Below are 26,222 nucleotides of genomic sequence, written 5' to 3' on the forward strand. Positions count from 1 at the left end.
GTCTGTGGGGAAACTCAGGCCCAAAGCTTCGTGCAAGGCCTCACTCCCAAAGGTAGGCCGAAGCAAGGCCCCGCGCACGTGGCGACCTCCAAAATGGCCGCCGGAACAGCGTGCGTGGGCGAAACAGCCAGCAAGCAACTCCTGCGGTTGAGCCTGGCTACCAAGGCAGCAGATATCGGAGCTGGCACCCTCGCACTCCCGGGGATAGGGCTGAGGCTCCTGGCCCGCAGGGGGGAGGCTAAACGCCCCACAGGGCCCTCCCCAACCGCCCGAGGCAGAGATCTGTCCCTTGGGGCCGCAGCAGTACAATTTAGAAATTTTTAAAAGTGCCCAATTAGCCAAATAGAACCAGATCGTAAAACAACCAAAAGGAAAAATCCTACCTAAACACTTTTCTAACAGTACTTGGACCCAGACTGAGAGAATCTGGGCCAGGATTGGAAGGCACCTGTATTTATAACTTTGCTCTCAGTCTTGGACCAATCAGGCTAAGATAAAACCCACACGTGACCACTCCCTCCTCCCACTCTGGAAAACATCATATACAAATAAAGCATAGCAGTGTCCGATTCCTTCCTTCTAATCCCTTAAAATTTTGCCTCAGTTTATTATATGACTAACCTTCTAAGTGAATTTAGACTTTTGGTATTATCACTGATTTCTCAGATACTGCTTATCCATAGCCTACCCTTCTAAATTCATCCTTCCAAATCTGCCTCAAGGGAGATAGACAACTTTAAGAAGATTAAGAAGTATGAGGTATAAACAAAGAAATAATAAATAAAATTCTAAGCCAGTCATGGAATACTTCTCTTTCTAAAATCAGTTGAAAATGAAATGAATTGGAAAGTCTTCTTACTTGGATACAAAGGGAAAGTGTTAAAAATTATGCCACAGTTGTTAAGTGAATTATCACAGTTGCTAAGTTAATAACATGGTTGCTAAGTGAATCTGGCTTCCCCATTGTCTTTGCTTGTCAAAAGGTTGCAAAAGGTTGCAAAAGGTTGCAAAAGATAGTCACATGACTCTGGGACACTGCAAATATGATTTGCATATTTGCAAATCGTGGTGCAACTGGCTCATAAATATGAGCCAGTTGCATCACGAGCATCTGAATTTTGATCATGTGACCATAATTGAGCCCAAAATTTATGTTGCTAAGTGAGACATTTATTGAGTTTTGCGTCACTGTACGACTTTTCTTGTCATAGTTGTTAAGCAAATCACTGTATGTTAAGTTAGTAACACAATTGTTAAGCGAATCTTAGCTTCCCCATTGACTTTGCTCGACGTTTGCAGAAGGGGGTTACATGACCTCAGGACACTGTAACCATCATAAATATTAATCAGTTTCCAAGTGTCAGAATTTAGATCATATGACCATGGGGATGCTGAAATGGTTGTAAGTGTGAAAAATGGTCATAAGTCACTTTGAACGGTCACTAAATGAAGTGTTGTAAGTTGAGAACTACCTGTATAATCTTTTCAGGTTTCATAAAGTATTTGTCAGCATTAACAATCATACCTGCTGAGGTTTCTATAAATTTTTCACTTGTTTTCTTCTTTCTCCATTTCCATGGTTTGAAGATTTTACCAATTGCTGAAAATTTGCCCTTCCTCTTAAAAGGAGGAGTTTGAGATCCCGGATTCATCCCATCTGAGTTGGCAACTGATACTTTGTCAATCCCATCAACTGTATAAACAAAAAATAAATAAATGTATATATATATAATATTTGCAATGTATGAAGACCATCCAAGTTTCTGTTTTAAGATTTAATCATTAATTTATAAGGGAAGGAAGACACTCCTTACAGCAGGGGTGAAATCAACTTCACTATCGGTTCGCAAATGTGAGCACGTGCGCACAGGACCTTCTGCACATGTGCAGAGTGTCAAAAATGGGATGTTATGATGTCCAAGCAGGTGGGCGGAGCCTCCTACCACCAGTGCTACCGGTTCGCCCGAACCAGATAGAACCGGCTGAATTTCACCACTGCCTTACAGACTAAATTCATGTACTGCATTATAGTATGGGTTGATTATTAAGGGTTTGCTAAATAGATCACAACTGGCTGATTCCACATATCATACAAAACCTTAAACCGAGTAATGCCACCTAATAGCTTAGTTTGACACAAGAACCCAGGCAGTTTGTGGTAGTGCTAATCTCAGGCCTCTTAAAATTAATTTTAAACATAGTAAACTATAAGAAATACCTAATGTTAAAACTTAATAAGGTATGACATACCCAAACATACATGAGTGCAGGTAGTCCTTGACTTATGACTACAATTGAACCCAAAACTTCCATTGCTAAGCAAGACAGTTAAGTGAATTTTGCCCCAGTTTACAACTTTTTTTGACACAGTTGTTAAGTGCGTCATGTAGTCGTTAAGTGAATCTGGCATCTCACATTGACTTCGCTTATCGGAAACCGTCTGGGAAGGTTACAAAAGGTGATCACATGACCGTAGAACAGTGAAACTGTCATAAATACACACCAGCGGCCAAGTGCCCAAATTTTGACCATGTGACCTTGGGGACGCTGCAATAGTTGTTTAAGTGTGGCAACCGCTTTTTTCACTGCCCTTTTCAACTTCAAACAATCATCAAACAAATGGTTATAAGTCAAGGACTATATTTTCGGGTGAATACCACATCACTATTCCATTGTGAAAATTTGCTTATTTATCAGAGATAAATATTATAGAACCCTAGAATTAAGGAAATGGAAAGATTTATGTAACTAGGTCACCAAGTCCCTTGCTGAGTGCTAAAATCTTTAAGTTCAAAATAGCTTACAGTTTACTTTAACTTGAAATTCACATTCTACTATCTTCCAGATTTTCACAGCATGTTCTGAGAAATTATTCCAGGAAACCTAAACTTACTGTTTATGATGCACATACTTGTTTTTCATTATTTGTGGAACAGCTTGCCTTCAAAATATGTGGGTGCTCCATTACTGGAGGTTTTAAAGAAGAAACTGGACAGCCGTTTGTCTGAAACGGTATAAGGTCTCCTTCCAACTCTGATATTTATTTTATGTTCCATAATTCATATAGATTATCTACATCATAGTTGAAGGATTGCTTTAATTTCTATTCATGGTAATTGGTATACATGGTTTTGTGTTCTTTTGTGCAGGTTTTACAGAGTAAAGTAACTTTGTTGTTTGGACAAAATGTTTGCATTTTTTTAAAAAATCCTAAATCTGTCCATTGCAAGATGAAGGGTATGAAACATAATGAACCAGGCAGCTATGGCACAGGTTGGGTGTTTTAGGGTTTTTTTAAAAAATATTTCCCAGATTCAGTTGCAGAATCTCAATGGGTGTCTTTAGGCTAATCATTCTCTCAAACTTACCTACCTTACAAGATTGTTGTGGGAAAATGAAGAGCCGTAGTGCTGTACATGCCACCCTGAACTCCTTGCAGAAAGGCAGGATATATACCTAATAAATCTCTTCAATTGTTTGTTTCCTACTTAGAACTGGGGTGTGTGTTTGGAGCACACAATTAATCTCTAGTTAATAAAACTGTCAAAGGGGGGGGGGACTTTAAGTATAGCTCAGCACAAGCTTCCATGCAGTTTTCAACATGTCGCTATACAACTGTTAACTTCAGGAAGTTCTTTCATGAGCTAAGCGTTCTGACAGCATTTTAATTAAAGGAAAGGGGAAAAAGCTTGGGTATTAATGTGGGTGGTTGAATAGTAATTTCCAGATGGGGCTGCCAATGCTAGAAAATGTTAATTAAGCCTCCTGCTAGAGAAGAGATTAAAAGTGTAGGTAGTCGGGCTTGCAAATGATTCCTGACTTTTGCCTTAATATTGGGAATGTGGGTAGAGAAATGTAATCATAGAAATAAGATACCATATATTTACTACTTTTGACCTTGAAATATGCGAGGTTGCTCAAGATTTTTCTGGAGTTCAAAAATGATTGCACCATGTTATGTTAACCAGCTTTTAAAAGTTTAGTTGTACTTATTCTACCCATAATGATTAATTTCTGAGTTATCCTGTGGAAGGTTTCTGTGATTTATTTCCATACACAGCCATCCCTATCCACCCAAACTTTGAAATGAAATCTGGCAGAAATGTTTGTTTATCTAGACAAAATTTCTGTATACAGCATTTCTTGATTGTTTTACAAATGCAATTACATCAATAATGTCACATATGAGATGCTCTCTGGAATTGAACTTTCATTTTGATTTTCACAAAGCAGCAAGATTGTCTGTTAAAGGAAGAAGACTTGGACATTTTAAACTAAAACAATGTGTATCATTGTAACAATTTCATTGTTTCTGAGCAGGTGAAAAGTGTGTCTAGGTTAGAAATTGTAATTATATATGAATGGTGTTTGGATCAGACTTACATACTTGTCAACTTTTCATAATCAAAAAAGGGAAATATTTACTATGTATCTCAATTTCTTTTACCTCAGCAGGTGGCAGCACCTTTCTGACCTCAACTAATTTCAGAACAGTGGAGCAAAGATAAAACTTGTTATTTTGATGGGACACCACTAGGAAAAAACTAAAAGTATAGAATTTAACTGAGGAGGGCAAATCACTTCTGAAATGTTCCTGAGAATCTTATTATATGGATATGTCCTTGCAGTCCAACATATCGGAAGCCTGGCCTAAAGGCTGAACAGGTAAAGGCAATGTGAAAATAAGACATTCACTTTTTCTCTCTGATACACATTCTGTGTCTGAAACCTTTAATGGATATTCTATATATAGGTGGAATCATCAGATTCTAATATTTTATATTCTCTTCATTTGTTTACAGTAAGGGTAAAGGACCTTTTATTGTCAAATTTATAAAAGGCATATTCCCATTTTGACGGAATCAAAAACCACCTAGATGCAATAAAATTAAAACTTCCAAATGGATCTATTGTCTGGGCTTGCCTATTCAGAGGCAGGCGGGCCATCAGTCATAAAAAAAATGTCCTTTGAATCTCTACAGCAGTGATGGCTAACCTTTTTGCCATCACATGCCAAAAGCGGGGGGGGGGGAGAGCATGGGTGGTCATGTGCATGCGTGCCCACATCCATAATTCTATGTGTCCTCCCACACATGCATGGATGACCCCCTGCCCAGTGGATCCATTTTTCACCCTCCCCAGGCTCCAGAGGCTTTCTAGGAAATGGCCCAACACACAAACCAGAAGTTCGGGAATGGAATTCCGGATTGCCCATAGGGCCCTTTTTCTCCCTCCGGAAGGCAAAAAACAGCCCAACACGCAACCCGGAAGTCTGTTCCTGAACTTCCAAGAAAAGTGGCCCAACGCGCAATCTGGAAGACTGTTCCCAAACTTCCAATTTGCGCATTGGGTTGTTTTTCGCCCTCCAAAGGCTTCAGGAAAGCCTTCAGAGGACCAAAAATGGCCAAAAATGAAGGCCAAAATCAGCTGGCACACTGGAACTGACAGGACAATGTCTCGCATGCCCTGAGAAATGGCTCTGCATGCCACCTGTGGCACACGTGTCATAAGTTCGCCATCACAGCTCTATAGTTTACATATGGCTTATGCCTCCCGGAATCTTTACAGAGAACTACACAGTGCAGTCCCACACATGTCTATTCAGTCACAATTCTGTTTGTATCAGTTAATACATTTCCAGACACAAGAAGAGAAAGATTTACCTTTCCTAAGTTTTGCTGCAGCTTCTGATGAAAGAGAACATTCTTTATTCTACCACCAACCCCTCATCCAGAGGAACACATTTGTAACCTAAGCCTCATTTTGCATGCAGCAGCATTCTTCCAAAGATATTCATCAATTTCTCTGCTCTCTTTAGGTACCTTATAACCTCCTATGGTCCTGGATATAAAGGAAGTTAGTTCTAAGCTGCAGATATGTAGGCAACTGTGTAGGTAGTCCTTGAGTTAGGACTGATTGTTTAGTGACCATTTCAAGTTATGATAGAGCTACCTTGGAGCTAGTTATGACCTGAACTTGAAGTTACAATGATTGTGTCCCTTGTGGTGACATGACTGAACTTCAGGGACTTGGCAACATGGACACATTTACAGCCCTTTGCTCCATCCTGCGGTAACTTGACTATGTTTTATAACAGTTTTGCCAAAAATCAGCACTTCCGATTTTTGGCAAAACCACTCCTGTAGAGAACCATTGGTTTGTTTAAAAATTGCAGTGGTCTTGTAACAACTGCCACAAACACTTCATAAAATCAGGGACTGACAGGCTCCATTACAGTCCTAACTCAAGGACTACCTGTATATGTTTATTTAACCATTATCAAACTGCATTTGTTCTTAATTGATTGCTAAAAGATCATATCTACAGCCACAAAAAGGTACTATTTATACCATAGAACCCAAATTGTTACCTGGAATGTTTTAAAAATAGATGCTGAAATAACAAATGAGCAAGAAATGAAATGGCTACAGGTTTGTATATATTTATATAAAAATATGAGATTAGGGCACATTTATAAGGGTAACAGGAAATAAGATTGTTTCAGCTGATGCTAGACTGGCAAGATAGAGATGGCAGGTGCCACGGAAGACTTTTTCTGTGTTTTTAATTTTTTGTTTGTGCGTCCTTTTCAACCATCATACATTAGTCTGTCTTTCTTTTGGATAAATATAATAAATCCTGTGTCAATAAAATTGAGACTAAGTGACCAAACACAGAAAAGGCATCTTGGAGAGGGGATAAGTAAAACAAAATCTGGGTGGGATGTCATGCTCAAAATAAGTTTGCTGATTTCAAATATTTGAGATCTAGGATTTATGTAGAACAAGGTTTTATTGCAAGACCATACTTTCAGAAACATGGTGCTTCTGGGAAATTTGTGACAGTTAGTATGTAAGCACATAATGTTCTTCACACATTTGTATGCCCAGTTATTGCTAGGATGCATCTTGTGAGAGAAGATTTTAGATTTGTGAAGTGGCACTGTGCCCAAATTCTTTAAGAATCTTTTTTTTTACAAATTGTCTTTAAACTCTCATCCTTCACTGAGCATTTGCATAAGTCTGAAAAGTATGCTAAGTAAAAGATAAGGGGCTGTTCAACTGCAAACTACTCTGTACCTTTCACAAAATACCTTGCCACACTTAAGCGTCCCTTCATCTCAGTTGGGAATGAGATCTTCTTTTCCCATCAACTGAACTCTTTGGACCCAGAAGTTCTTTCTTCATGGACTATAAAGAACCATATAGCTTACCACTAAAATAGCAATGAATAGTCTTCTCTTCTGAAAGTAGGAATCAGACAGTCTTTAACTTACAAACACAATTGGAACCGGAATATTCCTTATGGCGGTTAAGTGATTTGCACACAAATTTATCACTTTTTTTGCTGTGGTTGTTAAGTGAATCTGGCATTCCCCATAGACTTTGCTTGTTCAAAGGTAGCTGGGAAGATCAGAATGGCATGACCCAGGTACACTGTAAATAGGACTCTTTAACTATCATAAATAGATGCCAGTTGCCAAGTGCCCAAATGTTGATCATATAACCATGGGGATGCTGCAGGGGTAATGTTGTAATATAGTTCCTTGTGTAGGTGTGTGTCCTACACAAGGTTGTCTCCTGTCTTTTCTCAACATTGGCCTCATGGACGACCCACGGGAACATCACATTTGGTAGCAGAGGATGGTTACTTTACATTTGGTGACCCCGACGTGATGTGATGTGATTTCCTGTGTCGCCAGCCTTTCACTCACCCCCGACTGGGCAAAGTCTCGCAACCAGGGCCGGCCGTCAGCGAACGGAGCACCCTCCCAAATCGTGAGTATGGGCTCGGGCTTCTCGAAGGCTCAGACTGCACACCTGCAGGAGCTTCAGGATATCCCCAAATTCTCCATTGCAATCTCTCAAGCGGCAGGTCGCCCACTTCCCTTTCCCCCGAAAAAACATTTCCTCTCTCTATTGGCTTACATCTAAGAATTGTCCCATTTACCCTGAGAAGGCCTCTCTTAAAGTCTCCTTATGGATCAAATTAGGTATTTACTTCCATGAGGAACCTCGAGCCCCGCCGGAAGTTCTCACTACTTGGAGACTTCTTGTAAGATGCCTTCAAATTCATGAGGAAGATATGCAGGGGGCTGCTTTTAAGCCTTCGGCAACATCTCCCCCGCACTACAAGGAGATCGCCCCTCCTGCTGGCCAGGCGATGGCCCTCTCCGAGACCCCTCCAACTCCCCCGGCCCCTCCGGAAGAGAAGGTTTCCCCTCTCCCTTCCGCCCCTTCCCCCGCCCCGCAAGTGTGGTAGCGCTCTCCAAGACGCTCTGCGCGATGCTTTCAATCAAGGGGACATGGAATTGGCACAGGATTGTTTCCCCGTTTCCTTTCAAACCAACGCGGCTGGGGGGGTTGTGCCCACTCATAACTCAATCCCCTATAGGGTTGTTAAGGATCTTAAGCAAGCAGTTTCCACCTATGGGGTGCAATCCCCATACTGCAAGGGACTGTTCCAAACCCTTTTGTCAGGCATGCTTCTTACCCCCTCTCAGTTTGCCATTTGGACCTCCGAATACCTTAGAGAGATTAACAAGGCAATTGCCAAGGGTCTGTCCAACAATGTTACCGCCCCTCAGCTAAGGGGAGGGGATGGGTTTGATACGGGGCCTCTGCAGGCCACAGCCCCCCGGGAAGCCCTTGGAATTCTTTTCACAGATGTTTCACAGAGCAATTGATTTATAGGATCCGAATTGGAGTGGAGAAAAATGGTTTTGTGCATGTGTAAGTTTGTGTGTGTGTGTGTGTTTGAGTGAGCGAGAGATCCAGTAAGGGAACTGCGCCTATTTAGGAAAGTAGGTAAATTATGGGGACAGGTTGGGCAGCAGAGAGTACAGAGAAAGTGATGAAAGAGTGGGAGAGAGGAAGAAAGAAAAAGAATGAAAGAGACAGAAAGAGACAAAGAGGAGAGAGAAGGGAGAAGGAGAAAGTGACAGAAGAATGGAAAAGAGGGAAAGAGAATGTGAAGAGAGGGACAGAGAGAGAAGAGAAAGGACGTTGGTCTTACCTGAACGTCTATTTTCTGATGGGAGGAGGGAATGGTCACACGTGGGTTTTATCACAGCCTGATTGGTCCAAGGCTGAGAGGAAATCTATAAATACCGGTGCCTGTCCATTGCTGGCCCAGATTCTCGAACATGAACGGTACAACTGAAAAACAAGAAACAACACAACAAACCCCGGGAAACACCCCCCGGGCCCTCCCCTTGGCCCCAACAGACAGAACTCAGGGCGGGTTGTGACCATTCCCTCCTCCCATCAGAAAATAGACGTTCAGGTAAGACCAACGTCCTTTTTCCAGAATGGGAGGAGGGAATGGTCACACGTGGGACATACCCAAGCTAAAGTCCCAGGGAGGGAGAACAGGAACTCTAGGGCCCAAGGGGAGCCTCAGCCGCCACCCCCTGTAGGACCCTACGACCGAAAGACGCGTCCGCCGACGCGAAAGCATCCAGACGATAATGCCGGATGAACGAGGTTGGAGTGGCCCAGGTAGCCGCCCGGCAGATGTCTTCAAACAGGGCCCTCGTGGCCCACGCTGCCGAGGTCGCCGCGCTCCTTGTAGAGTGCGCCGTGATGCCTGACGGAACCGGCCGCCCTGAGGCCATGTAGGCCTCCGAGATGGCCTGACGCAGCCAACGGCCGACGGTAGCCGAGGACACCCTCGAACCCAGAGCTCCAGGTAGGAAGGAGACGAACAAGGCCTCAGACTTGCGGAAATCCTTGGTCCGCTGGAGGTAGATCCGCAGGGCACGGCGGACATCCAGACGATGCCAAAGACGCTCCCTGTCAGTGGACGGACTCGGGCAGAAGTCGGGCAGGACGATCTCCTGAGCCCTGTGAAAGGGGGTATTTACTTTGGGGACGAATGCCGGGTCAAGGCGAAGGACCACTCTGTCCTGGTGAAAATGACAGAGGTCGTCCTTACAAGACAGGGCGCCCAGCTCGGATATACGCCGGGTGGAAGTGATGGCCACCAGGAAGACCACCTTCAGTGATAAGAAGCGCAAGTGCACCGAGCGGAGAGGTTCAAACGGAGCTCCCGTTAAGGCCTTGAGGACAAGCGGAAGATCCCAAGTGGGGAATCTATGAACGGGGGGAGGCCTGAGATTAGCCGCCCCCTTGAGGAACAGCTTGACCAGAGGAGACTGGGAAAGGGAAGAAGACCCCGCCCCCCCCCCAAGACCGAGGACAGAGCCGACACTTGGCGTCGCAAGGTGTTTTGCGAGAGCCCGTCCTCCAGGCCCTTCTGAAGGAAATCCAAGACGTTGGGAATGGTGGCTCTGTCGGGAGAGATGCCCTTGGGGGAGCACCAGCGGACGAACGCCGCCCAGGTGGAGTTATAAATGCGGGTCGTCGAGGGGCGATGTGCCGCCTCGATGGTGCGAATGACCCCGGAAGATAGATGAGCCCCCCCTAGAAGCCGCCGTTCAAGAGCCAAACGGTCAGCTGAAGCCACTGAGGCTCTGGGTGAATCAGGGCCCCCTGCCGTAAGACCACCTCCCCTTGCGGGATCCTCCACGGGGAAGTCACCGACAGCTGAACCAGGTCCGCAAACCAGGGCCTCCTGGGCCAAAACGGGGCCACCAGAATGACCAAGGCCCCTTCCGTCACCACCTTCCTGACGATCCCCGGGATGAGTGGAATGGGGGGAAAGGCATAGAGAAGGCCCGGGGGCCACTGGCTCCTGAGGGCATCCGTGCCCTCCGCCGAGCTGGATTGGAAACGGGTGAAGAAACGCGGGAGTTGTGTGTTCTCGGGAGACGCAAACAGGTCCACCCGGGGGGACCCAAACCGACGACAGATCTCCCGGAACAGCGACGGGTGGAGTTGCCACTTGTCGTTGTCCAGAGTTGCTCGACTGAGCCAGTCCGCCTGGACGTTGGAGAGTCCCGAGATGTGCGCCTTGAAGAAAGGGGTCTCTGAGGGGGAGCCCTCCCCCCACCTCCTGATCCAAGGCCTCCTCACTCCCAGTAGGGCCTGCCCCCTGCCCCTGGGGAATCTCCGCTCCCTCGTCCATGCCCCACTCACGTGTCCGACGAAAGGAGCAGGAATCGGCCTCCAAAGTCCCACCTGAGACCAGGGCCTGAAGCCTGTGGGGAGACCTAGGCTCAAGGCCTCTCACTAGGCCGCACTAGGCCCGTCGATAAGGGCCAGGCCTCACGCACGTGGCAGCCTCCAAAATGGCCGCCGGAACTCCGTGTGCGGGAGAAAAGGGCTGGAAATAATCACCAGCAGCCCAGCCAGGCTTTTCTAGCCGGCGTTACTTTAAAATGAGCAGGGAGAGCCACACGCTCCCCTCCCCCTGCTCTGTCTCCCCGGCAACACAAACAAAAGAAGCCTGCAGTGAGGCCCCTCCGGAGCGATCTGCTCGCTGGAGCCTCGAGGCTTCAAAGTTTCACTTTAACTTTCCTGCTGCAAAAACAGCTGCTTCAAGGCAGTTTGAATGAAGCAGTTTGAATGGAGCTCGCACCCCCGCACATCCGGGGACGGGCAAAGGCTCCTGGCCTGTGGGGGGGAGACTAGTGCCCCACTGGGCTCTCCCCCAGCCGCCCGAGGCAGAGATCTGTCCCTTGGGGCCGCAGCAGATCAATTTAGAATTTAAAAGGATTTAAAGTGCCCAATTAGCCAAATAGGAATCAGATTGAATAGAACTCACCCAAAAGGAGAAAACAAACAGAAACCTATCAAACTACTCTACAGCTTGGACCAGGCTGAGAGAGAATCTGGGCCAGCAATGGACAGGCACCGGTATTTATAGATTTCCTCTCAGCCTTGGACCAATCAGGCTGTGATAAAACCCACGTGTGACCATTCCCTCCTCCCATTCTGGAAAAGAAGAGGAAAGAGATATCCCACAGCCCTTATAACACCCCTGTGTTTGTTATAGAAAAGAAATCTGGTAAATGGCGTTTTTTGCATGATTTGCGGGCTGTTAATAAAATTCTCCAACCCATGGAAGCGCTGCAGTGCGGCCTCCCCAATCCAAATTTGATTCCCCAAGAATGTGATCTTATGACACTTGTCCACTATTCCTCAGACACCCGCCCTTTTTACAGCCCTAATTACAAAAGCCCTTCCGCTCCAGTGGAAGCCTCCTTCAACAGCTTTTTCCTATCAAAGACGCTATAACTGTCTTTGCCGATGGGAGCAAACATCGGGGAGCATGTGCCTGGCAAGAAGATGGTACATGGCACACCCAGCTCACAGAGCCACAAAAATCCTCTCAAACAGATGAATTGGCCGCTTTCATCTTGGCCTTTCAGTTATTTGACAAACGACTGTTTAACTTCATTCTTGATAGTCTTTATGTGACTCAGATTATAACCTCTTTGTATGAGTCTTATCTCTCTTCTTCTATTGATTCACAACTTTTGTCTCTGTTTCTCACTTTACAAGGTCTTGTCTCCTCTCGCTGTTATTTTTTCCATGTCTCCCATATCAGCCTTTCCCTGGGCCTCTCCAGGAGGGCAATGATGTTGCTGACGCTGCGGCATCAGCCCCCCCACCCCATGTCAATGTTTGTTCTGCTATCACACCTTGGGATAGCCACTCTTACTTTCACCAGAATAAGAAAGCGCTCATAAAACAATTTGGCCTTACGTCGGCGGAGGCATCAGCAATCATTCAACAACGCCCCACCTGTAGCCGGCAAGCACATTCCCTCCCCTTGGGAGTTAATCCCTGAGGGACAGAGTGTTGCCAAATTTGGCAAATGGATGTTACCCAATATCCTCCATTTGCCCCTTGGAAATATTTACATGTTTCCATTGATACGTATTCAGGCTATATTATGGCATCCCCCCAAAGGGGTGAAGCCATCAAACATGTTATTAATCATTGTATTCGGACCTTTGCATCGCTGGGACACCCAAAAGAATAAAAACAGACAATGGCCCCGCTTACACAGGTGCAGCCTTTGCTGCCTTTTGTAACCAATGGGGCATTGTGCATAAATTTGGCATTCCTTATAACAGCCAGGGTCAGGCGTTGGCTGAGCGCGCCAACCAGACATTAAAACATGCCCTGGGCAGATATATTGGCAATAGGGGAAAATGCCCCCTGGCCTCCCAGCAGTGCAACACACCGGCAGCCCACCATCCTCGGCAGCGACTCGTCATTTTGCAGCTCCACCTATTGCAGACACCTCCCGTCCACCTGTCTACTATCGCTGCTTGCCTGACTTGACGTGGCGAGGACCTGCTGACCTTATTACTTGGGGAAGGGGCTACGCTGCAATCCAACTAAAAGACAAAGTTCTTTGGATTCTAGGACGGCACGTAAGACCATATTTGCCAAAACCACCTACACAAACACAGAAGCAGCCTGACCATGACCAACCAACAGGAACCACAGCTTGAGGCTGTCTCTGTCTCTGACCTGGAAAACAGAGCAGAGCACCCTGCACCCTACCCTCCCCCGACCGGCTGCCCCGTCTTTCGCCGCAGGTCCCCCTACTATGTGCTTGGTTGAATGCTACCTGTTGTCATTATTTGAACCAGTCCGGACAAATTGAAACCAGTGTGGAAAAATTACATGATACCGTTCAAACAGTTGGACAAACATATAAGGCCTTGGACTTCTGGTGGGATTGGATGACCTCTTGGTTACCAAATTTTAACTGGTTGGGAAATGTTTCCAAGACTGTTATAACCCTTGTTGCTTTGCTGATACTGTTGTGTTGCTGTATTCAATGTGAACCCTCTTTATTAACTATGTGTAAGAATATACTCTCTAGCTTGGCTCCACAGAAGAAAATTCACATTGTCAACCACATGGAGTTACATGAACAGTCAACCCCTTCATGGGGAAAGATCCCTTCCGCATGCCCAGTGACGAAGAAGGAGACGCTGCCTTTTAAAACAAAAACAGTGTTGGAAAACATTCCGGGTGTGTGTGTGCAGGGCAGTTTCTGCTGTCTGAAACACACATACACAGGGATACAAAAACATCGCACCAGAAACATCTTTCCGGCCTAAACGTCCAGGACTCACTATGCAGCCTCATGTAACATGAACTATGTGAGCCAGCTACTACCACACCTGCCCTTTCTCCCCCCTCTGCTGTGCTGTAACTTTCTACCCCCCCTTTGCCCACCCTTTGCCATGATGTGATTTTCTACTGGTTTATGTTTAGAATGCTGTGATTAGCCCTGTCAGATGAAGAGGGAAAGTCTTTTTGACAAAAAGAAAATAAAAAAGTAGGAGATGTTGTAATATAGTTCCTTGTGTAGGTGTGTGTCCCCCATGGCCCAGTTCATACTAGGGCTTGCAGAGTCACGCTGAACCACACAGGAGAAAACAAACTCCTAAAACGCCATAACATCCTGATAATGCATAACATAACATTCTGAGATGTGCCCTACCATTGACGTCCAGGATTTGACCATATATAGAAAGAACTTTCCTGAAGCAGTAGATTAGAAATTGTACTTTTACAGGCTGTTTTTAAGCACATGCTATTGCTCCTCCTGCCTTTGTCCTATCTCAATAAAAGGGGCTCTCAGACCCCAATCTGGGTCGCTCCATCCCAAGAAAGGTTGTCTCCTGTCTTTTCTCAACATTGGCCTCATGGACGACCCACGGGAACATCACATTTGGTAGCAGAGGATGGTTACTTTACAGGGTAACAAGGGCGAGGACTCGTCTTAAGTCACTTTTTCAGTGCCATTTTAATGGTCATTAAATGAATGGCTGTAAGTCAAGATCTAGCTTTAATATGTACAAAATTTGTATATGAGTTGGGTTCAAGAGTCTCTGGAAGAGTTGGATATTTATTGGGTCATCTGCAGGGGGAAGTGTCAAAAAGTCAACCCACAAGAGCCAACTTGACTTTTATGATTACTACCCACCACAATTGTCCAAGCAAGACTTTTCTATTGCAGGCAACAGTTGGCTCTTCTTGGCCATACCAATATGATGTTATGTATTTTAATACTTCAGTGGAGTCTGACCCTGAAGTCATTGCCATTTCAGAACTTTAAAGGTGAACTGAATAAGGTATCAGGATATTCCCATATGACAAACACTCTAAAACTAATTATTGATAGGAAGGACCATAGTATTGTATTGCATTGTTTTATTGTATTGTATTGTATTGTATTGTATTATTGTATTGTATTGTATTGTATTGTATTGTATTGTATTGTATTGTATTGTATTGTATTGTATTGTATTGATTTAATTAATTAACTAACTTGTATGCTGCCCACTCTCGGAAGACTCAGGGCGGCTTACAAATAAGAAGGGAAAGGGGGATATAAAAAAATAAAAAAACAACAGTTAAAAATTCAACAACATTCATAACGTAAGTTGGAGCTGGATAATTCAACAGCGCCAGGCCTGCCGGAACAGCCAGGTCTTGGTTGCTTTGCGGAAGGCCGGAAGGGTAGTGAGGGTCCGGATCTCAACGGGGAGATTGTTCCATGGGGCCGGAGCAGCAACAGAGAAGGCCCTCCCCCGGGGGGTCGCCAGCCAACATTGGCCGGCAGATGGAATCCGGAGGGGGCCTAGTCTGTGCGATCTAATAATATGCCGTCGTATGATCTCACCCAGGGGCTTCATGTAGATGTTAAATAGGAGCGGGGACAGGACCGAACCCTGTGGCACTCCATAATTGAGGGGTCTAGGGGTCGACCTCTGCCCTCCGACCAACAACGACTGCGACCTGTCCGAGAGGTAGGAGGAGAACCACCGTAGGGTGGTGCCTCCCACTCCCACCTCCCGTAACCGTCGCAGAAGGATACCATGGTCGATGGTATCAAAGGCAGCTGAGAGGTCAAGGAGCACTAGGGTAGAGGAGTGACCCCTATCCCTGGCTCACAGAGATCATCGATCAGTGCGACCAAAGCAGTTTCCGTGCTGTAACCAGGCCTGAAACCGGACTGAAAGGAATCCAGATAATTGGTTTCATCCAAGGACCACCGGAGTTGAAAAGCCACCACTTTCTCAACAACCTTCCCTACGAAGGGGAGGTTGGAGACTGGACGATAGTTACTTAAAATGGCTGGGTCCAGAGAAGGCTTCTTCAGGAGGGGTCTCACCAGCGCATCTTTTAGGAGGAGCGGGAAGGATCCCTCCCGGAGAGAGGTGTTAATTATCCTCTGGATCCAGCCACGTGTCACCTCCCTGCTGGTGGAGACCAGCCAGGAGGGGCACGGGTCCAGTATACAGGTGGAGGCACTCACCGCTCCCATGGCCTTGTCCACTTCCTCAGGAGCGACAAGTTGAAACTCGCTCCATAAAATCCACTCAAGACCTTCCCCCGGTACCTCGGCTGTTACCGTGCAATTGGAGTCCAGATCTGTCCAAATCCGAGCAACTTCATCCGTTAGAAACTGAACAAATTCCTCAGCTCTACCCTGTAAAGGGTCGTCCGCATCCCTCCCTTTCAAGAGGGAGCGGGCTATTCTAAACAAGGCGGCTGGGCGTTATTCAGCGGATGCAATAAGAGCGGCAAAATGTGCACATTTCACCGCCCGTATTGCCACGAGATAGGTCCTGATATAGGCTCTCATCAGTGCTCGATCTGATTCAGAGTTACTGGCCCTCCAGGGGCGCTCTAGGCGTCTCTTTTGGCGCTTCATCTCCCGGAGTTCCTCGGAGAACCAAGGAACCCTCCTGGATCCACTACCTCGGAGAGGCCGTAAAGGTGCAATCCGGTTTAGAGCCCCCGCCGCCGCTGTATTCCAAGCAGCGACTAAGGACTCTACCGGATTGTGGACGAGAGCGTCAGGTATTTCTCCAAGCGCCGTCTGAAATCCCATAGAGTCCATCAGGTGCCTAGGGCGGAACCATCTAATCGGTTCCTCCTCCCTATAGTGGGGGATTGGTTTCCGAAAGTCAAGCCTCAGTAGGAAGTGATCAGACCATGACAAGGGCAAGATCTTAATGCCCCTCAAATCTAGATCACGTCTCCACTGCTCCGAGAGGAATACGAGGTCAAGTGTGTGACCTGCTGAGTGAGTCGGACCCTGGATTACTTGGGTCAAGTCCATGGCTGTCATGGAAGCCATGAACTCCTGCGCCCCATCAAAGTGTTCACCGAGCGAAGGCAGGTTGAAATCCCCCAGCACCATAAGCCTGGGGAATTCTACCACCAGCTCGGCTACTGACTCGAGGAGCGAGGGGAGGGCTGTTGCAACGTTGTTGGGAGGAAGGTACGTTAACAACAAGCCCACTTGACCCTCAAGGTCCAACTTCACCAACAAGGACTCACATCCGACAAGCTCCGGAGCAGGGATCCTACGAGGAACTAATGACCCTCGGATTTAATAAAGTTTTAAGTACAATATAGATTTGGGGGAGATCTCACTAAAAAACATCTGCTTTCTAGGTATTATTAGAGTTCAGATTTACTGGAAGCAGAGGTTTTCTCATTCATTTCCTGCAACTTGACATCAATTAGTCACATTATAAATATTTAAAATCTCATTCGCAGAATCTATCAGTGCCAAGAAATAGCTCTGTTGTAGTCTATGACAGCCAGACCATTGATTAACTCAAACCAGGCTTACCAATTCCATATGCAACAGTGTCTCATATGGTCAAATACTAGTTAAGCCTACAGACATCACAAATGTCTCACACTAAAAGTGGGAAGCATTGATTTCAATGAACCTTTAAGGGCACCGATGCCCAGCCCTTTTCAAGCCAATGATACCCAAATATAATAAAACTAGGACAAGCAAGGTAATGAGGCTAGGATAAAAACTAAATTGGATTAAGCTGAAATTAAGTTTAATTAATTTAATGAAATGCAATTCATAAGATTACTCACTATGTACTAATATTTTCCTCCTAACACACTAAAATCACAATTCAGTGACATTTATTGAGAGAGGCCAACTGGCCTCATAAAGCTCTGGTCTACGTCTATGAATTCCAATTAAGCAGGGTCATCATAGTCTCAGACAGTAAGTCTCTGAATAAACCAAGTCACCGCATAGAGACAAATGAATGTAGGAACATCAGCTGCTGGAAGCAGAAGGAAGGAGGAAACCTGCTGCCATCAAGTCTCAATTTCTCTGCTCACCAAAGGCATTTAGCCAGCTGCTGATGGCAGCAGGCTACTAGAGTATATGGCTTTGTTAGTCTATTACAATAGAGCTCTTCTTAATCCACAACAAATTGTGTTTGTATTGTCTGATATGCATACATGCTCCCAAGGCAGAGTTACACATATCCTGATGCACACCAAGCAACTTAATAGATAGAGAATTGTTGGTAATTTGTTTATTTAGTACATTTGAATCCTGGGCTCTTCCCAGTTTCCCAAATGTAGAACTAGTCTCTGCATTACTCTTGGCAGAATTTTTGGAAATGGGTTGCCATTTTCTTCTTTCTATGGCTGAGAAAGAGGGAATGGTCTAAGGTAGGACTGGAACTCAAAATATCATAATGCCTTTAATCACTACATCAAATTGGCTGTGAGAAAAAAATGAAAAGATCAGAGTTAATAAAATTCAAGGGGAAATAAACCCTTACACCAACCAAAGTCAAAACAATCCAGAAACAATCTTCTAAAATATATGCTAAGCCCCAAACACTCTCTGAAAACGTTCAATTCATCTTCAATTCATGAAAATGGAAGGTTGAAGTTTGGGCTAATCGAACGATAATAACCCGCACCCATCCCAGCGACAACACACATTCATACCCATCATTTAATGGGCTCCATCCTGCTCTAGGTTCCCCAAGCCCACTGGCAGAACATCTTCAGGGCCTTCCGAAAGAGTGTCAGAGTGGGGGCCAGTCCAATTCCGCCATTCTGGAGGAATGATATTCCAGCAGGAGGGAGCCATCACGAAGGCCCTTCTGAGTCCCACCTGATATACCTCCTTAGGGGACGGGACCCACAACATTCCTTGCCTCCACATTCTTGTGGGTCAGGTAGATATGACCAGCAAGAGATGGTTCCCTCAGATAACTTGGTCTCAAGTCATGGAGGGCTTTAAAGGTGAAAAACTGCACCTTGAATTGCACCTGGAAGCAAATCGGCAACCAATGCAGCTCCTGGAGGAGAGGTGATACACTTGCACATTGAGGTTTGCACATAACCATGTGGGCCGCTGCATTTTACACCAACTGGAATTTCCGGATGCTTTTTAGGGGTAGCCCCATGTAGAATGGGTTGCAAAACACATGCAAATACAACATTAATTGCCTCAAATTTTCTTCCTTTTCATAATTATTGCTATACCAGACTAAAAAAAGTTAAGAAATTGTCAATATATATTTAAAACAAAAGTAAAGCAGTGGCAAGCAAACATGCAAGGTTCTATTAAATATCTTCAAAAATATACTAGATATTAAAAAGTCAGGCTCCCCAATATCTGAAATACCTCTGCATTAGAAGGGAGGCACAGCATGCACTCCCTTCATACTAAGTGCTGTGGATCAAGAAAAACTCTCTTAGCCCAGCTTGTTTTACTTGATTTGATTTTTACAACATTCTTAAGTAATAATATTGTCTGTATGGTTTTAGTTTTGCATGTTATGCGAATCTACCTATTGTGAATTATAAACCAGTATTTATTTACTATATTATACACACCCAACCCATTGTGGTTTATTTTTATGAGCCAAGGTGGCGCAGTGGTTAAAAGCAGCACTGCAGGCTACTGCTAGATCAGCAGGTCAGCGGTTCAAATCCCACCGGCTCAGGGTTGACTCAGCCTTCCATCCTTCCGAGGTGGGTAAAATGAGGACCCAGATTGTTGGGGGCAATATGCTGACTCTCTGTAAACCGCTTAGAGAGGCCTGAAAGGCCTATGAAGCGGTATATAAGTCTACTGCTACTGCTATTTATAAATCCTGGTGTAACGTGATAGACACCAGGATTAAAACCCTAAACCCTAAATAGGGAACAAATCTCAACTTTAACATATCTGAAGTTAATGTATCGGCTGAGAATACATCATTTTAGATATTTTGCCTTTACTGATTTTAGATCAGATATGGAAGAATACAATAAAACATATCATCCATTTCTGTGCTAGCCTAATGTAGCCCAAGTACATTTTTTAGTGAAATTACAAGCAACTTTATTTCTCAATCATTAGCACAAACTAGTGCATATGCTTATGGAGCAATTTTGTAATTGTATATAAAGCCTGTCTGATTTCTTACTGATTCTGCCCACTCAACATCAGATTCCAATATGTATATTCCTATGTAAATGCTCTTAAGGGCCAAAATTGGATTTAATGTGTAAATCCAACAGCAAACAGAGGAAGTACAGCATAATAACCATATAATAATAACCCCAAATTTAAATTTGCCAATTTGAAATTTGAAAATCATAAATTAAAATAAAAATGTGGTGTGATTTCAAAACCAAGAATGCTTTTTAATTACAAACAAGAAGAATCTCACCAAAGATGAGAATTAATGAACAATTCTTTGCTGACAGTCTCACTAGAAAGCCACGGGTGTTAAACTAAAGATAATTTTTATTATATACCACATTTCAACTTCTGGCAAACAGCTGTTTCATCAAATGCTTCAAGTGTAGAACTAACAATGGGGAATTATGAAATAAAAGAAGGATGGAGAATATGCCACACAAGCCTTCACAGTTATATACTTTATCCAATGTGTTTATAAAAAATAATCACAATGAAAAGTAAACACTAGAAACTATAAAGAAGTTCAGCTATATTTTAAAAGCTTAAAAAAGAAAGATTACATTCTTAACCAATCAGTCTGGATAATGACCCCTGTGCTGACATTATAAACTGTAATCGCATGTATCAGGTAACAGGAAAGACTTAATTTATGGAGTTTTAAAGTCATAATTTTATATGATTTAAGATTATAATCATTCATGGATTGCAGCCAAGCAACTCTGTAAATGGCCTTTTTTCCCCTCCCTCCTCCCTCCCAGCCAGCCATCACAAACTGTCAGAAGGAATAACAGTTCATGAAGTCTCAAGTACACAATTTTTAGCTGAAATGTACTACGTATCTGTTTAAGCAGCGAAAATACATCACTGACAATGCTACCCCCTACCTAGAATACATAAATGATAAAGCACACCATCATTTCTTAGCAGTCTCTTTAAATAAGAACAAATTCATAGAATAAATGCTTAGGTAGCAAGAAAGAATTATATGCCATATGTGGCAAAACTATCGTTTATTTACTGTAATTAAGCCTTGTCTACAATCTACAAGAACAAAGAATTTATTTTGGTATACTAATATTAGGAAACAATCTGGGTTCAGCACTCTTAGGTGTGTCAGCATACTGTATATACCTTCTAGTTAGGGTCTAGGCAAGATTATATTAGTTTGCACATAGTGGGAATAAAGCTGGGCTCTAATTGCACTTGTGGCACACTTGCTAAAATGTGCTGACTGTTCCTCACCTTACCAACAACAAGGAACACTCTTTCTTGACACTTTGAAATATTTGGGATTAGTTAAACTGAAAAATCTTAAATCCTGGCAGCACCCAGTAAGCATAGCTCCCCATTTAATAAGATAAGGATTACAGACCCAAACATCTGTCCCCTAATTTTCAAGTCCCACCCAACAACACTGTTAATTTCAGGACTGGTTTTATTCATGAAAATATATATGTATATCTTTTTGATTTTGGCCCAACAACTCCAGAGTGACTTTGGGTGGCTCATGATATAAAACAGAACACAAATACAGTAAGAAAACAGCAGTGGCATTCTAGATATCAACACACAAACAGAGAGAGAAGGAGAGAGAGGGAGGGAGGGAGAGAGAGAGAGACCTCTCTAATGGGGGGGGGGGGGTTGTATCCACCCTATCAAAGACCTGGAAGAACAGTCAGCTCTTTTAAGGTTTTCTAAATATCATCAGCCTGGGAGCTGTCCAGATTGGGGGAAGGGCGGGGGGGGGGAGAATCTCATTCCAGAGGGCAGGGACAAAGAAGAACTATTTTATAAATTCCAAAAGATAACCCAGTTTAATGTGATTGTTACTTAGTTTGATAATGAAACATCTGCAAGAAAACAACCAAGCTCAGAATTCACCAAGGGCCCCACTGTTTAATCAAGACCATTTTCAACTCCTCTTTCACAATAGCAAGAGCAAGAGCACTTACTTATATACCACTTTACAGTGCTTTACAGCACTCTCAAAGAAAATATTTTCTGTTATAAGTCTTAGGACTGCAATTTTGTTTACGATAAGCTCTAATATAGAACAATTAAAACTTTGATTTAATTTGAGGATTAATCCTTTATAGGATTGGTTGATTTAATTGAGCACCACTTTTGATCAATGTAGGCTGAGACAGGGGTGGGTTCTGGCAGGCACTACTGCCGGTTTGCTCGTGTGCGTGGATGTGCAGTGCAATTTAAATTGTTCTGTCTTGTTGTTCAGAACTGAAAAACAAAATGGTGATGCCTACAGCGCCACCCGGAGAACCGGTTTGGGGGTGTGGCAGGCCTGAGTCACTGCCGGTTCCAGTGACCCAGGCCACCAAACCACTACCGGTTCAGCCGAACCAGTCCAAACCAGTAGGAACCCACCACTGGCTGAGATGGATAGTTCTAAGTCAATGTTGATACTATACTTTTGCATTTGACTGTAATAAGAAATGAAAGAGAAAGAATGTTGGTCCTTACCTGAATGTTTCTTTTCGGTATATGAGAGGGAGGGGCGACTCCTGGGATATTCTCACAGCCTGATTGGTCCAAAGACTGAGGGAAATCTCTTTTAACCTGCTCCTTTCCCTCCCTTCCAGTTCCTCGAAGTCGCATGACCAGAACATGCTGCCAAAAAAACAGACAACAGCAAGGGAAAAACCACCCCCCTGCCACTCACCCTGAATGACTATCACCTATGTCTAACTGGGGCAGGATGTCGCCCCTCCCTGTCGTCTACCGAAAAGGAACGTTCAGGTAAGGACCAACGTTCTTTTTCCAGTAGACTCGAGGGAGGGCAACTCCTGGGACGTACCCAAGTTCTGTCCCTGGGAGGGAAACTAGGATTCGGGGGAAGGGGCAGTTGCTACCTGTTGTAGAACCCTACACCCAAAAGACGCCTCGGCCGATGCAAAGGCATCCAGTCAGTAGTGGCGGAGGAACGGTGTTGGGGATAACCAAGTGTCCGCCTGACAAATGTCTTCGAAAGGAGCCCTCATGGCCCACGCTGCTGTAGTAGCAGCACTCTGTGTGGAGTGGACCATGATCCCTGATCCCCGGGGGGTGGGTGGGCGTAAATTAGCAGCTCCCCTCAAAAATCTCGACCATACCCAGGGGCCAGAGACGAATGGTCGTCTTCTGGAAGAACCGAGGCCAGGGCGGCTACCTAATGCCACAAGATGTTGTGGGAGAGACCCCCGTCCAAATCCTTCTGGAAGAAGTCCAAAATTTGAGTGACAGAAGCCTCGGTTGGACAAATCCTGAGTGGGCCGCACCACTTAACAAATGCCGCCCATGTGGAGGGCATCTGGATGCCTCGATGGTTGCTATAACTCGGGAGGACACGTTGGCACTTCTCAGGAGGCTCTGTTCAAGTGCCAGGGGGTCAGATGGAGTCACTGGGGCTCCAGATGGATCAAGATCCCCTGGCGCAGGGAGAGCTCCTCCTGCAGAATCCTCCATGGTGAAGAGACGGAGAGCTGGACAAGGTCTACAAACCAAGGCTGTCTGAGCCAGTGAGGCGCTATCAAAATGATGTCTACCCTCTCTACCACTATCGTTCTCAGTGTCCCTGGTATCAGGGGAAGTGGGGAAAAGGCGTACAATAGGCCTGGAAGCTATTTGCTCCGGAGAGCATCTGTTCCTTTTGCGGCTCGGATCGGGAATTGAGAGAAGAATGTCAGGAACTGGGCGTTTGCCGAGGTTGCGAACAAGTCCACCAGCGGGTTGCCGAACCTTCTTCTAGAAGAGTTCAGGTAGAATCTGCCACTCCCCATGGTCCACAGTCATATGCTTAACCAATCAGCTTGGTGGTTGGCCGTGCCCAAGATGTGCTCTGACACCACTGACGCAAGATGTCTCTCCGCCCAGGAGCTGAGTTTCAGTTCCTCCAGCCAAAGAGCTCTGGAATGAGTCCCCCGCTTGTTGGTTTATGTGAGCCTTTGTGGTCACATTATCTGTCAACAGAAGGACATGGCGGCCCTCTATCAAACCCTTGAATAGTTGGAGGGCCAGCTGGGCGGCCTTCAGTTCCAGCCAGCTTATATTGTGGCAAAGGTCCAACTGGGTCCAATGGCCCTGTGCCATCTTGGAGTTCATGAGCGTTCCCCAACCCAACAGGCTTACATCTGTAGTGATGGTCACCCGATCTGGCTCCCAGAACTCTGATTCGCGTTGAAGAGCCGGGGACAGCCACCACCGCAGGGATAGATGCACATCCGCTGGTAGATGGATGAGTCGTGGAGAGTTGCTCATGCATTTCCGCTGGAACAGGATGAGGGCCCACTGCAGAGTTCAGGAATGAAGCCGTGCCCAGGGGACAATCCCTATGCACGACACCATTTTGCCCAATAGGCGACCCAATGTCAGGATGGAAACTGACCGCCTTGTGCATACCTGCCTTGCTAGGGCCTGAAGGTTGATGAGCCACTCTGAGGATAGTCAAACCATGCCCTCCATGAAGTCTATCACTGCCCCCAGGTGTAAGGTCTTTGCAGAAGGTGAGAGATGACTTTTGGGGAAGTTTACAGAGAACCCCAGGGCCTGTAGGGTCTGAATGGTGAGTTTGAGGTCATGGACGGCCCGGGCCTGAGAGTGGGCTTACACGAGCATGTCGTCAAGGTAGCATTGTAATCTCACCAGGGCAGAACGGAGGTGAGCTGCCAATGCCGCCAGGACCTTTGTGAATGTGCGCGGGGCTGAAGCTAACCCGAAGGGGAGGGCCCTGTATTGAAAATGTATTTTCCCATTGGAAAAACAAAGGAATCTGCGATGGGCGGGGAGGATGGGGATGTGGAGATAGGCTTCTGTCAGGTCCACTGACACTAGGTAATCCCCCGTCTGATGCCCTGCAGAATGTACCTGAGGGATGACATTTTGAAGCGCCTGTATGCCAGGTACCAATTGAGGCGCTTGAGGTCCAGTATCGCCCTCCAGCCCCCTGAGCTCTTCAGCACGACGAGTAGTGACCCAACCCGCATTCAATCTACGGGACTGGCTCTACCGCCCGGATGTCCAGCAGATGTTGTATGGCTAGGGACATCAAACGATGGCGTTCCGGGTCCAGGAACGGTTGAAAGGTTCTGAAGAAGGTTGGGGACATGGAGAGGAACTCCAGACAGAGGCCATTCCTGACCGTGGTCTTTACCTAGGCATCTGATGTTACTCGATCCCACTGATCCGTGAAGAGCTCCAGGCAGCTGCCAATGGGAATGCTCGGGTTGGAGTCATTTCCCTTTGCAGAAGGGGCGGCCACCCCCTCCCCCACAAAAGGGCTGCCTGGATTGGCCCTGGTACCTACCCCTGATAGTAGGGCCTCTGGAACTGCCTATCGGATCTATAAGGGGCATATCTGTGTTGCTGAGACTCTTGTTCAGAGGCCTTAGAGAAGGCCTGCTCCATGTTGTAGAAGCGGCAGTCGTTGCTCCCTGGGTTGGGAAAGGTGGAAGGGCAAGCCCACTGATTCTTTACCACCTCCTGGATTATTGCAACGCGCTCTACATGGGGCTACCCTTGAAAAGCGTTCGGAGACTGCAGTTAGTTCAGAATGCAGCCATGTGAGCGATATTGGGTGTGCCGAGGTACACCCATGTTACACCTATCCTCCGTGAGCTGCACTGGCTACCAATTGGTCTCCGGACTCAATTCAAGGTGTTGGTTACCACTTTTAAAGCCCTACATGGCTTAGGGCCAGGGTACCTTCGAGACCGCCTGCTGCCATATACCTCCCAGCGGCCAGTAAGATCCCACAGATTGGGCCTCCTTCAGATGCCGTCAGCCAAACAGTGTCAGCTGGCGGGCCCTTGGAGGAGAGCCTTCTCTGTGGCTGCTTCGACTCTCTGGAACCAGCTACCCCCGGAGATCCGGACCATACCCACTCTCATGGCCTTCAGGAAAGCTGTAAAAACTTGGCTGTTCCAGCAGGCCTGGGGCTGTTGACCTCACTGTTGAGGTCCGCCCCGATTAGAATGAATGTATGAGGGTGTTGCTGTTTTTAAACTTATTTCTTTTATCATTATGTGTTTTTTTTCTTATATTTTTTGTAAGCCGCCCGGAGTCCTTCGGGATTGGGTGGCATATAAATATATTTA

At 45.6% G+C, this 26,222-nt stretch overlaps 1 protein-coding gene across 8 annotated transcripts in view; it reads right to left on the minus strand.

Annotated features, from left to right (window-relative positions):
• The window catches only part of PHACTR2 (phosphatase and actin regulator 2), a 189,907-nt gene that overhangs the window by 47,418 nt on the left and 116,267 nt on the right, over positions 1-26,222 (minus strand). For all 8 annotated transcript variants that reach the window (XM_087718336.1, XM_087718338.1, XM_087718340.1 and 5 more), the window contains exon 2: positions 1,526-1,693. In XM_087718336.1, coding sequence (XP_087574462.1) covers positions 1,526-1,693 — 168 coding nt within the window. The remainder of the gene's footprint in view (positions 1-1,525; positions 1,694-26,222) is intronic.

Source organism: Thamnophis sirtalis, unplaced genomic scaffold (genome assembly GCF_051295495.1).
Source record: "Thamnophis sirtalis isolate CommonGarterSnake01/CBP01778 unplaced genomic scaffold, rThaSir2_p1.2 scaffold_6, whole genome shotgun sequence".
NCBI classification, from domain to species: Eukaryota; Metazoa; Chordata; class Lepidosauria; order Squamata; family Natricidae; genus Thamnophis; species Thamnophis sirtalis.